The 13,789-nt window shown below is 44.4% G+C and overlaps 1 protein-coding gene across 3 annotated transcripts in view; it reads right to left on the bottom strand.

The window, feature by feature from the left end:
* Slc24a4 (solute carrier family 24 member 4) overlaps nucleotides 1–13,789 on the bottom strand; it is a 142,182-nt gene that overhangs the window by 6,624 nt on the left and 121,769 nt on the right. For all 3 annotated transcript variants that reach the window (XM_010609225.2, XM_010609223.2, XM_010609226.3), the window contains 2 exons: nucleotides 3,853–4,019; nucleotides 619–733 (listed from right to left, as the gene is read on the bottom strand). In XM_010609225.2, coding sequence (XP_010607527.1) covers nucleotides 619–733; nucleotides 3,853–4,019 — 282 coding nt within the window. The remainder of the gene's footprint in view (nucleotides 1–618; nucleotides 734–3,852; nucleotides 4,020–13,789) is intronic.

Genomic DNA, 13,789 nt, shown 5'->3' with positions numbered 1-13,789 from the left:
AGGAGGGGAGGTTAGTCCTGTGTCTTTTTAAAGTTTTTTTTTTTTTTTTTTTTTTTTTTTTGTACCGGGGATCGAACTTAGGTCCTTGCGCTTTCGAAGCAGGCAGCAGAACCACTGATCTAAATCCCCGGCCCTCTTCACAGCTTTTGTTCCTCCTTCCAAGACTGTAAATTGCCACTAATCCTGTTCAACCTCTAAATAAAGCAAAATATTACATATCTATCTCCTGGAAGTTAGAAGAAAGGGAGACTAGTTGGATTTATAGGGGACTCTCTCTGCTTTCCTGAGACAGGGACATGTCTCATTAGCTCATTTGCTACTTGAAGTTTGGGCTTGGGCTCTGTTTAATCTCACACTGATCTCAAGATATGTTCATTTTTAGACAACCACCTAAGAAAAGACTTCCAAAGATCTGGAGAAGTTCATCTTGTCTTGGTAGTGTTTTCTCCACAGATGGACTCTAACACATGATGCTTTTAGATGTCATCATCTTCCTCACGGCAGACTTGGCAACTGCCAGTCATAAGAGCCACAACCCAACCACTGAGCTTGGGTGGGGAAGACAAGGCACCAGCAGGCTGATGCTGATGGCTGCAGAGGCCGGGGCATGATCCATACCTTGTCTTGCCACAATTAAGCTGGCCATGCAGTCTGGAACACTCGTGCCCGCTGCCAGGAATGTGATGCCCATGATGACATCGGGTATCCCAAGTGTGTATCCGATAATAGTCACCTGCAGGAGAGCGGGGTGGGCAAGTGAACTCATAAAGGAACAGCCCTGGGAACTTTCCTTAAACTGAGCTTTTAACTTGAATGTGGTAGCCAAGAGAAAAATCTGGAATATGGTGTGTGTGTGTGTGTGTGTGTGTGTGTGTGTGTGTGTGTGTGTTCTTTTTTTCCCCTGGTGACATGAGTAACATGTTTATTATTTAAAAAAAAAATTTTTTTTTGGTACCGGGTATTGAACTCGGGTCCTTGCGCTTGCAAGGCACGCCACCGAACCGCTGAGCTAAATCCCTGGCCCCTATTTTTTAAATATTTATAAAATAAAATGGAAATGAAATTACCATTTCTCGAGACCCCTGGAGAATTGCTATTAACACTTCACATTGGCCAGTGGTTCTCAAATTTGAGAATATAGAAAGTCTCAGGGGAGACTTGTTAAAATGCAGACTGCCAGGCTGCATCCCCAGATTTCCAGGGTGAGGCCTAGAGGCTTTCATTCCTGGTGAGTTCCCAGGAAAGTGGCACCCTGATGCTGTGGGTCTGGAAGCTCATTTGAAAATCACTATTTTGGACTTTATCCTTGACTTTGTTCTTGGTATATGTTTTAGGAAAAAAATGACATTAGTTTATACAATCAATATCTGTTTTGTAATTATACATTGTGAGTATGAAGAGTCCATCCAGAATCTTCATCTATAACATATTTTACATGGATAATTAGATTTCATTGTATTGCTGTAAAGGCTTCACCAATCCTACACTCTTGTGTATTTTACATGGTTTCTTTTTTATTCTTACAGTATTGCTCTGTGAACACGTATTGAGCACTTACTGTGTATCAGGCATTCTACAGAGTGTCTTGCTCTCATAATCTCATGTACTTGATTATTCAAGTAGAGGGAGGCACCTTAATTATATGAACCGAGGCTCCAAGAGGTAACAATGCCCAGGCACACACAGCTCCTAAGCAATGGAGCAAGGATTCCCAGCCAACGATTCCAGCCTCTCCATTGTACTGTCTTGTGCATACATCTTTGGCTTTTCATCCTACTATATCCTTAGGATAAGTCCCAAAAGACAGAACTCCAGAATCAAAGGATACAGAGGCATTTTAAAGATCATGGTGCACCTGTGTGGCCGACACTGGAGAGACAGTTGAGGCCTGAGCAGCAACCAGATGGAAAACACTGGAAGCATTTGGCCCTCCAGTTCAGAGCACCCCTCACTTCTCTTCATCTCGAGATGGGGAATGGTGACACCCTTTAGAACTGCTCTCATCTTGGCCAATGTCCCAAATCCCAGCGAATGGCTATGTGACCTTGGATAAGCTAGCTTGCTTCTCTGAGCTCCTTTATCTGTAAAATGGGCTTAACAAGGATGAGATAAGAAAATGCAAGGCGACAGTGCCTGGCTATGCCAGATGTTTGAGCAGTATACTTCCCTTCTATTTCAACCATTTGCTTGCCTTCCATGGGCTCAGGGAGCCCCAGTTGAACTATGTTGTCTAGGTACGAAGCTCAGCCCTGGCTTGCAGCCAGCATATGTGGCTAGGCACCTCTCTATTTGCGGGAAGTTTGCAGAGGGGTCCGAAGACAGCCATGAAGACCTAAGACAGTGCTTAGCTCAGCAACAGCAGACTGAGCTCAGTGAGGATATTGTCCTGAACCAGGGGAGAGACTCAGCAGTGCTTAATCCACACTGTCCACAAAAGGGATCTGCACGAGCCAACCAGGGGTGGTTGACAAGTTTTTAATTCCAAATGCTGGGATTACAAGTATGTGGCACCAGTTTATCTACAGATTTCTATTGCCAAGTCTATGCTAGTCCCAAAACAGGCCAATTGAAGTTCAAATCCACAGGTCCAAGTGCTCCAGTAAAGTGGTTCCTATGACCTCAGGCCAAGCCCAAAAAACAAACAAAAGAGAAAATCAAGGATGGGATTTGTAAGTCAAGGCAGTGTGGATGGGAGTTTTCTACCTCACTGCTAATTAGAATAGATTTAACAATTCTGCTCTTTGGAATGATTAGAGAAGAAAGAATTTCACACAATCCTTACTTGATCTTCTTAATTCTCATACCTACTCAAAGCTCATGAAACACTTTTTTTTGTGCTGTTATTTGGGAATACACATTACTAAGATCAACTGGATCCTTTCCTTAAAATGTAAACACTGGCTGGCCTCTGCTCAGAACAAAGATGTGCAATTCAATGCATTTAGAATGTACTTTTTATTGTCTGTATCAGTTCTTTCCTGATACCCACACATGAGAGCTGCCCTCCTTGGGCAAAATGGCTCCTCACACTACACACACACACACAAACACACACACACACAAACAAATACAAACAAAAAAACCACTGCTCTTTTTCTCTTGAGCTAAGACCTGGGGCTGAGTGCCTCTAGGTAATTCTCCTGGCCTGGCTGCTTCTCAAGTCAGGAATGAGAGTCATCTCAGCCACTGGGTCAGATGTAAGAAGGAGAATGGAGTGACTCAAGGGCAGCCACTGAGGCAGGAAAGACTGGCCGGGCCTCCTTCACACTCAAAGGAACCACAGCTATGAAGTCACTGCGCCCCGCTCTTGCTTCTCACTCAGTATGAGGAGGAGGAGGAGCCTTGGGGGTGGATCACAGAGCACAGGGAAGAGGGCTCTTGCATGGACTGCTCAGCCTGGCCCAGCCAGTCAAAGGCCTGAACAGGAGCTGGCCGGCATGGCCAGGGGAGCTTACAAGAAGCCTCACTAACACCTCTCCACCTGCAAAATCTCTACCCAATGGCACCCGAGAATCCTAGTACCCAAGTGACAAGCAGCTCAGGACAGTGGCTGAGATGATGGACCAGGAGGCCAGTGCCTACATCCATCCCACCTCGAGCACTTGCCTTGGACACATTACTGTCCCTGTCTGTAAAATGGGGTCGATACAAATACTTATCTCAGGGGGTTGCTGTGATGATAAAAAGCCATTTATACAGGTGTACACAGCATGGCACCACGCATCCTCATGAGAACCTTTTCCCCAGAGGAAGAAGCAGCAGTCGGCTAGGCCAGCGACTTGCCCAAGGTGGCCCAGCAGTTCCCATGGTGCCTCGAGCCAGCTCCTCCCTCAACCGCCACTCCTCACTCACCAGCCACACCATGAGGTAGGAGAAGATGGCGATCCACAGCGTGGCGTTGATGAAGGTGACCATGAAGAACTTCTCCCAGCGGGGCTTGCTGCAGTTGGGGATGGTGATGCACAAGAGGAAGAGGAGTGGCCAGGTGAACACCCACTTGGCCTTGTCCCCTCTGGCCTCTGCAGGGGACAGGGAGGAGCAAAGAGGCAGGGGAGAGAGAGAGAGAGACACTGGGTTATGCATCTTCTGGTCTGCTGCTGGTTCGTTTTTTCAGGCTAGACAAAAGAATGTCACTGATGTGACTCCTAGCAACTGACCACAGAGAATTACAGACCTTATGGAAGCAGACAATTGAGCCTGTGTTTGCTGACTGAATAACTTTCATCAGTTCAAATCCTTCATCTGGCACTCTAAGGGAGGTAAGACCTAGAGCAGGGAACTGCAGTGGGGATGTGACCAATGAATGGGCTTTGGAATCAGAAGAACTTGGGCTGGAATTCGAGTAACCTTGAGCAATCACCTCAACGCTACTTCTTCCTCTGATGATCAGGTCCACACTAATGGGAGAGCAACAGAACAGAAACACAGAATATTTGCCACATGCAGGACAGTGCTGAGTACATTGTATCCCCCCAGTGTCTTCATCTGTGAAATGGAGACACCATCTCTTTCAATGGCATACTGTATCATTGGTTTCTTCATCTGGGAAACAGGGATATTGTCTCGGTAGGGGCAAGGAAGACGTGATACAGTGCATACAGAGCACCCAGCACTCAGCCTGGTACACAGTAGCTCAGCTCCTGCACGCCAGGATCATACAGCCAGCCTGCAGCAGAGGCAAGACTAAAGTGTGGGTGTCCTGGCTGGTGGCCCCCATCTCACTGGACCCTACCAAGGAAATGCACACAAGGAAAAGTGGCCTCACTATGCCACCGGATGTGAGTGTGGCAACCTGAATAAGCAGGGGGTATGTGTTTTCGTGGATGGGCTCAGGACCAGGATGCTGGTGATGTTGGTGAGAATGGACAATTCTCTTTTGGGGTAAAAGCAACAAGGACAGTGACAAAAAATATCCACAATCTCCTTTTTCAGAATTCTGGAAATTAACCACAGTCTTATGGCAATCTGAGACATCTGTTTAAGAAAATCAGCTGGATCTCAGTAGGTAGTGGATGTTATTTGCTACTGATATATAGGGAACAGATGTAACTCCTGACCTGCTAGATATCCGAAACGTGAGTTTGTGTTCTCTAAAATCAAAGAATTAATTCTTGGAACAACAGAGATTAAGAGTAAGAAAAGTGTATTGAGAGAAACATCGGATGCCTGTTTCCACAGAATGACTGCTACTCAGCCTGGGAAGTGCCCACTTCCATTCTCAAAATGGACTCTGCCTGACCTGGAGCTCACCAGCGTGAAGAGTCTTTTCCTAAGGGTGTTTGTGGAAAGCAATCAGAGGCAATGATTAAATCATGCTGCCCGATGTGGAAGATCACAGTTGGGACAAATGGGAGGCTAACCAAAAATATTAGATGGAAAAGCTGGGGAACAAGATCATGGCTGGCAGGGACCTTTGCAAAGGTCCCTCCTACTTCTGGGAATCTAAGGGACCCTGTTGCCTGGTCTGTGCCAGACAAAGGGTTGCAAAGGGTTGCGAATAGTTGCAAATGGTCCGCACTGAGTTAAGGTGCAACCCCAAACACAGAGCCTCTTGGTAAGGACTGGGAGACTGACTGGATCCAGGCCTGGAAGGAAATCTGTCCTCAACCATTAGCAGAACCAGCACAGGCCTGTAATCCCAGTGCTCTGGGAGGAGGAGGAAGGAGAACTGCAAGTTCAGGGCAACTTAGTAGCTTAGAGAGGGTCTGTCTCAAAACAAACAAACAAACAAACAAACAAACAAACAAATACGCTGAGGATGTAGCTCAGCCATGGGTTCAATCTCTACTACCAAAAATAAATCTGTAGATGACTCTAGGGTAACCCAGCTGAGATTTCAGTAGCCACATACACCAGAGTACAGATTTTCCAGTCAGTAACTGAATAAAACAAATAACAACAATAATAAAAACAACAACAGACCCTAGGAAGGGGAAATATATGAATTCTATAACTATCATATTATATTACTTAAAATGCCGAGCTTTCAGTAACAATAACAAAACTGTGAGACAGGCAAAATAAGTATTGCCCATACCCAGCCACTAAACGCCTATTGAGATATAGGGTTTATTAGACAGGCTTTACATCAGCTATTTAAAAATATGTTCAAAAGAGTTTTTTATTGACTAAAAAACAAAAATATGAGCATCATACCTCACCAAAAATCAATAGAAATAAAAGGGATTTAAAAAAAAAACAAGCAGAAATTCTGGAATTAAGAAGTATAATAACTAAAATAGAAAATTCATGAGAGGGATTCTATAGCAGATTTGAACAGGCAGAAGAAAAAAGATGACAACCTTGAAAATAGGTCAATTTAAACACTCTAGTTTGAGGAAGAGAAAGATAAAAAGAATGAAGAAAAGTAACCAGGACTTCAAGAGAGCTGAGGGTACTCTCAGCAGATCAAATATGCATGATGGGGTTACAAGAGGAGAGGAGGGAGAAAAGTGGGCAGGAAGAAACTCTGAGAACTCGTGTTCATAAGAACTCCTCCAATCCAATGAACCACAATGCTATAATACAGAGAAATAGTATACAATCTTCTCAAGTGCACACAGAACATTCTCCAGGACAGACCATATGTTAGGCCATAAAACAAGACTCAGTGCATTTAAAAGGCCTGACATTATGCAAAGTATATTATCTAACCTCAGTGGAATGAAATTAGAAATCAACAACAGAAGGGAAACTGGAAGCGACACAAATATGTGGAAGTTAAATAACAGAGTTCTAAGTAACTCATGGGTCAAAGAAGAAATCATCAGGGAAATTAGAAAATACTTGGAGATGAATGAAAACAAAAACGCAACCTACCAAAACTTATGGGATGAAGTGAAAAGAGGGCTTAGAGAGAAATGTGTAGCTGTAAATGTCTGTATTAAAAAAGATTTTAAATCAATGACCTAAGCTTCTTCCTTTAGAAAAGGAAAAGAATACAAATTAAGTTTTTTAAAAAATCAGAAAGAAGGAAAGATCACGGTAGAAATAAATGAAGTAGGAAAAAACAATGTAGAGTATTGATAAAAGTAAAATTTCCTTCTTTGAAAAAACTGATTGTTTGCATGAAAATGTCCAGAACAAGCAAATCCATGGAGACAGAAAGTAGATTAGCGGTGGCCAGAAGATAGGAAGATGAAGGAAACATGGAATCAATGCTGGTGGGAATGGGGTTTCTCTACAGGGTAATTAAAATGTTTTGGAATTATATATTTGTCATGACTGCACAGCTCTACGAACATAGCAAGAAAAACACTGAATCACTGAATTGTACCATTTAGAAGGATGGATTTAATGGTATATGAATTTTTAAAATTGCAACGTAGGCTGGCACTAGCTGTTTTAGTTCTGTACATCTGTGCTTTTTATCTTCCTAAATAATTAAAAGTACATTTAGTAAGAAGAAAAACCTAGTCTGCTTATAATGAGCCAAGAGAATATGGTTAGCTAGCAGTCAGCAAATCAATCCATGTGTCCACCCTAGACACTGCATCTAAAAGAATACCTTCTTGAATCTTTTTGCACACATACCTTTCTGTGCCTGTGAGCCCTGCCCAAGGGAAGAAAGGTTTTCACTGGCTTGTTCACAGTCCCAGGCTATGCCTTTGCTGGTCCACATCCCAACTTCTCTGGGTTGAGGAGGCTGAGGGCATTTCTAGAACTAACCTCTGTACAAGGGGAAAGATTCACTTTGGGGAATGTGACCCTGGATACTTGCAGGCTGAGGAAACTCTTTGAAGATATATGTAAATGCAACAGGAGGATGAATTTCTTATTTCACAGACAGGATGCTTTACATCAGCTGGTTGCTTTTGTCATCCACCACCATCTTGGCCCTACCCAGATGGCCCGAATCAGGGCTCACCACTGTTTCCTCGAAATTCTCCCCCAATGGGACCCTTCCACAGCCGAGCTCCTCACTGTGGGCTGAAATGCACTGGTGGACTGAGAAATCAGTGAAGTGGACAGCAACTAGCACTCTCTTAAAAAGAAAGAGAAAATATTATAGCCGTCCCACACAGCAGCAGGTAAATGCTAGTGCATAAGACTACTTTCCTTTGCATAGATCACTGTGTGTGTGTGTATGTGTGTGTGTGTGTGTGTGTGTGTGTCTGTGTGCATGTGCACTCACGTGTATGTGTGAGGATTATTTATAACTACGGGTCATGGCCCAGGCACATTCATGGCACCCACTCTGGCCCCCTTTGTTCCCTCCCCATTGTTCTGACTCCTCTGCAAAGTCCTGAACCCAGCCAGCCCATGGTGATGTTTCCTTTCCACAAATGCCTTGCATTTTAAGAATATTTAGGAATGACTCGAAGTTTGTCCCACTGACCTATGGCCTTGTCACTTGAACCTACCTTTTGACCTCTACTGGTTGGATGCAAACACAGTTGGCCGTGGGTCTTGGGACCTCCTACACTGGTCTGGATTAGCAAGAGGGGATACACCGTCCTGTTCCTAAGTCTGCTTGTGAAGCTTGGCATTCTGTTGACTGTTCTGTTATATAACTACACAAAATGTTGAAATTCAGTGATTTAAGGCCAACCGTGAGACAGACCATAGCAAAGTGCAGGTGTCTGACCTGGGGTTCAAGTCCAGGCAGTTCATCAGCTATGAACACTGTGCAAGCAGTTTCCCTGAGCTTCCTTTCCTACCTTGAAATGGGGGTGACAATAGTCCACGGGGTCATGGGAACACGACAGTACTATGTCATTGCCATAGAAGAATCTCCCTAAGTAGCACGTCTCACCTTTATTATGGAGGCAGGGCATTTATACAGACCTGGTTTCAGGTGGAGCCAGCAGTCCCATGCTCTTGGTTTTTTTAGTTTTGTGGCTACACTGCCAGCCGCTCACAGCCCAGCCTGATGGAGCCTTCCACAGGTGTGGGACAGCAGAGCCCTTCGCCTAATCTCTGACTCGTGGCAGAACTCAGAACTAATTAAATGAACAGGAGGCTACAAAGGCTCCCTGGAGCATGAGGACAAGACCCAGAACAGAGCAGCTGGAAAAGAAACAAACCTATAAAAGATGTGAGAATTGCTGTTAGAAAACACACTCCCTGCAAAGGAATCCCATGCACTACATGGATGGAATCACATTTCCCAGACTTCTGCCAAGAGCTCAGAACATCTTCAGGAAACACTACTGAAATGGGAAATTAGAGAACCTAATTGCAAAGGACTGAGGTGAAGAGACATAGACAGCCTGGGAACCCTGTCCTGACACAAGCCCTGGGGCCAGGAGTTCTGATGCAGTGAGAATCCTGGAGCCCTCAGCAGCACTGGCCTGGATCCCCTAATGAGGGCCATCTTCCTGCAGCCTGTTATGGTTTGGGTCTGGATTTCCCCTCAAAGCCTCAGTCAGAGGTGGCTGAATCTGGAATGTGTGATGCTGGGATTAAGAGCGTGTGATTACTAAACCACTACAAGTTGAGTATTTAGGAGTCTGGAGGGGACAAAAGGGGCAGAAAGACAGGGTAAGTCTCTCTCTTGTTGCCTTTCCTATCATGTGTGCACCATGTTGTTTTACCTCTTCGATGCTTGTTTGCCCTCCCTGCCTTGGAGCCAGCCGATTATGGACTGAAACACTGAAGAACTGTAAGCCAAATAAACCCCTTCCCCTCTAACTGTGGTGTCAGTTATTTTGTCTCAGTAATGAGAAAAAAAGAATTAACACACAGCCCATTTGAACTCTGCCTGTGAATGGCCAAGAGTTGGGGATGTGCTAATTCGACTGAGTCAACCAGTCTATTCTGAAGTTTAGGCCCATTCTGTGTGTGTGTGCATGCGTGTGCGAGTGTGTGTCCCCATCCATCCAGGATTGTGAAATCAAGGGAAGAGGAGGGGAGGAAGTGGGTCTGAGAGGCAAAGAACAAAAGAGGGAAAGAGATGGGATGTTTCCTGGATCCGGCTGGCTCTGACATCCACCTGCACCAGCTCCAGGAAACACCTCTATAACTCTCTGTCAGGATCCCCTTTCCTGCTTGAGCAGACAATGGCTGGTTTTTATTACTTGGGACATAGGGTCCCAAGTAGAAAGGTTGTGAGGATAGAGGCAGCAAGGAAGGGCCTCTTCCATGTGTCACTCTGGCTGAGAGTATCTCATATTTGTTTTAACCAAGGATCCTCCCACCTTAGGATCTGGCTTCCTGAGCACACCTGACCAGTAGGCTGGGACTTGACTGCCTCATCTGCAAAATAAAGCTTGAGAATAAATCAGTTGGGTTCCAAACTAGCTGAACACCAGCATCACCTTGGGTTTGCAAACACACAGATTTCCAAGCCCTATTGAGATCCTAAAGACTCCTCTCAGGCCCTCAACTTCCAAGGCTGTGCTCAAATACACATAATTTCACCAAACCCACATTTAATGTGCTTTAAAAGTTGCTTGAATTGGGTCTGCTAAGACACACAGAAGTGACTATCATGGAGGAACACGTGTCCATGTTCACAGTCTCCAGAAGCAAGAGGTCTTCTGGTGGGGAAGACCCAGGGCTGGTCAGGAGGCAGAAAGAGCAGGGGGAAATGTGGACATATTTTCTTATTACATATGCCTATGTGTGACATATTATACACTAACTTCATAAACGGACTTCTGAGTCTACTTTGCTAATGGGAGCTGGCTCCTCCAGGATTGAGCAGTCTGGGGTTACAGTGGACATCTGTTGTTCTTGTCTGGCCATCATCAACTGTCCTTTAATGTTAACTGCATGCTAATTTTCCTTAGGAAACCAACCTTTCATTCCATGTTAATCTATGTGGTATAGGCAGGAATGACTCTACCTTTGTGCTCTATGGGTGGCATAAGAATGAAGCTTGGCTAAGAATTTAATGTGTTCATTCTTCATAGCAGGCAGTGTTGTAGGTGAAGTTTAGTCAAGTTCTGGGATGGATGCATGACTCAGTAAGATTAAACCTGGGGATTCCGTGAGGGAAATACGGCCACTTCGTCCTCACTGACAGAACCCTACTTTGTGTGGAACAATAGGTCTTAACCAAATTTCTTAGGCTGGCCTGCAAGGATGGTTGACCCTGGACAGCTAGAGAATGCAATGGAGATCTACTCGATGAACCTTCTAGAAAAGTAAGTCTTTCCAATAAGGAGACAGACTGTGTGGCCTGTGCCTCCTCCCTGTTGGCTCTCCTGGTTCCTGACTGGAACGAAGACACTGGAACTGAGAGTCACTTGGCAACCAGCCATAGCTACCCACTGAAGACAAAAGGCAGAAATCCATGCTGTCCCTTGTCCATGACTTCTTCTTGTATGAGAAAAAGAAATCCCTAGAGTTTCAGGCTCTGGCACTTGAGTTTCCCGTTACACAAAGAACACAACCCTTCACTCCGCAGCACCACCTCTTGGCACCCAATGGGATGGAAGCATTTTTGCAAGATGGCAGAGGAAGAGTGACAAGGAGAGCAGGGCCAAGAGGCCCAAGTCCCATGTGCAGTCCTGCCAGCTGGGTCTGTGACTCTAGGACGGCTGGATGAACGCATGCCCAATATGATAGAGTTATGTGGGCCAGAGTGATGATGGACAAGGTAGGTCATTCCAAGAGATGTCCCCAGTGCTCCGGAAAGCCCTCCCAGGTCCCCTGCACACCTTTAGGTGCCACCTCAGGGAGGAACACTCATCACAGACTCCCGGGGAGAAGGGCGACTGCTGGCATTTCTTCCATCAAGCTCTCCAGTTTCCCTTTTGAAGCAGAACATTACAATTTAATTATGTGACAAAAAGTACTTAAAACGAGCAGGAACAAGACAGATGGCTAATCATACTGGAGGGACTAAGTAAGAACAGATGTAGCCGCTGATGGAAACTGCAAAGTAATTGGGACAGTTAACTAATTAGACATTCCAATCAAGGCAGTGGAATGTGGGGGTGTTTGTATCATTGGCTGATGTGGATTTCCAAGGGCCCTGAAACTAGGTGCATTCACACCACCTGGAGAATATATCTCCTAGAGATATATTGCTTCACAGACTGCAGGGGAAGGCAGCATTCTGTGGAGAGGTTAGATCCTCAGGCATGATGACAGGGTCTGGAATGAGTGTCTGATAATTATTTTTTTAAAAGGGGCTCAAGGTGGGGGAGGGGGAAGAGAGTGGGGGGGCTTGAACTCCTGAATTCCTCCTGTCTCAGTCTCCCAAGTAGATGGGATTATAGGGCTGTACTACCATGCCTGGTTTGAGAATTTGCATTTGCATTATTTTTTCTTTCTGTTTTTTTTTCAGTACTGGAAATAGAGCCCAGGGCCTTTGCACTCAAGCTATACCCCTAGCCCTTTTATTTTGAGACAAGGTCTCATTGAGTTGCCCAGGCTGGGCTCACTTTTGTGATCCTCCTGCCTCGGTCTCCCAGAGTGCTTGTGCCACCACAGCTGGCTGAGAATTTGCATTTCTAACAAGTTCCCAGGGGCTGGTGAGGCTAGCAGGCTCCAGATCATACTTTAAGAACAATGGCTCTCTATCAACTTCATTTGAAAACAATTGAGATAAAATGACCATATCATAAAATTCAGCCCCTTAAACTGCTCAGTGTGGTAGTTTTTAGTACATTCAAAAGTTGAGTAACCACAAACAACATAAAATTCTAGATGATTTCCATCTCCCCCAGTAGAAACCCAGTGCTGATCAGTAGTCATATTCTCGCTGCTGTAGTTTCTATTTTCTGTTTTCGGTCTCTCCTGGGTTTTCCAAATAAATGGAATCTCGAAATGTAGCCTTTTGTGTCTGGTTTCTTTCTGAAGTTCATTCATGTTGTAACACCTATCAGTACTTTATTCCTTATTTTTAGCTGAAAAATATCTTCACATATATATTTATGTATGTAAATTTTTTTTTGCAATTTTGGGGATCAAACCCAGGGCCTCACACACAAGCACTTTACCACTCAACTATACCCCCAGGCCTGGATTTACCCACTCATCACTTAGTAAACATTTAGGTTGTTTCCACTTTTTGGCAATTGAGAGCAGAGTTGCTGTGAACCCTGGGATGTAAGGATGGACACAGTTCCCATTTATTTCTCTTGTGTATGTAACCAAGAGCAGAATTTCTGGGTCGTGTAGCTGCTTGACTCAATGAGGAACTCAGGCTATTTTCCAAAGTGGTGAAAATATTTTACATCCCTACTAGCAACATATGAAGGGTCTTTTCTCCCATCTCCTGGCCAATATTTGTTATTGTCTATCTTTTTTTTTATTATAGCCATTCTCTAGGGTGTGAAGTGATATCTCATTGGGTTTTTAATTAGCATTTTCCTGTTGGCTGAAGATGGTATTTTTTTCTGGGCTTGTCGTTCACACATCTTCAGAGAAATATCTACCAAATTTTTTGTCCATTTCCCAATTTGGTTGTCTTTTTACAGCTGAATTGTAAAATCTATGTTGTATTTATATTCTAGATGCTGACTTAGATAAATGAACTGCAAATGTTTTCTCCCACTTTGTGCATTGTTTTTTCACTTTCTTGATAATATCCTATGAATCACCAAAGTCTTCAATTTTGGGAAAGTGTAACTTAGGTCTCTCATAACTTTTCTCCTCACTCTCTTCCTTCCTCCCTTCTTTGCTTTTTTCATTTTTTCTCCTCTTCCTTCCTCTTTACCTTCCTCCTTCCCACAGTGTCTATGTTGCCCAAGCTGGCCTCCAACTCATGATCCTCCTATCTCAGCCTCCTGAGCACCTGTGATCACAGACATGTACCTGGCTTTTATTTCTTCTTGTTGTTGCTTGTTTTTTGGTGACACTTAAAAATCTGTCTTCTGATTGAAAGCCATGAATT

The sequence above is a fragment of the Fukomys damarensis genome, unplaced genomic scaffold (assembly GCF_012274545.1).
Source record: "Fukomys damarensis isolate Sample0158 unplaced genomic scaffold, DMR_v1.0_HiC HiC_scaffold_21, whole genome shotgun sequence".
Taxonomy (NCBI): domain Eukaryota; kingdom Metazoa; phylum Chordata; class Mammalia; order Rodentia; family Bathyergidae; genus Fukomys; species Fukomys damarensis.
The sequence above is the reverse complement of the archived record's forward strand: the minus strand, read 5'-3'. Positions and strand labels throughout refer to the sequence as shown.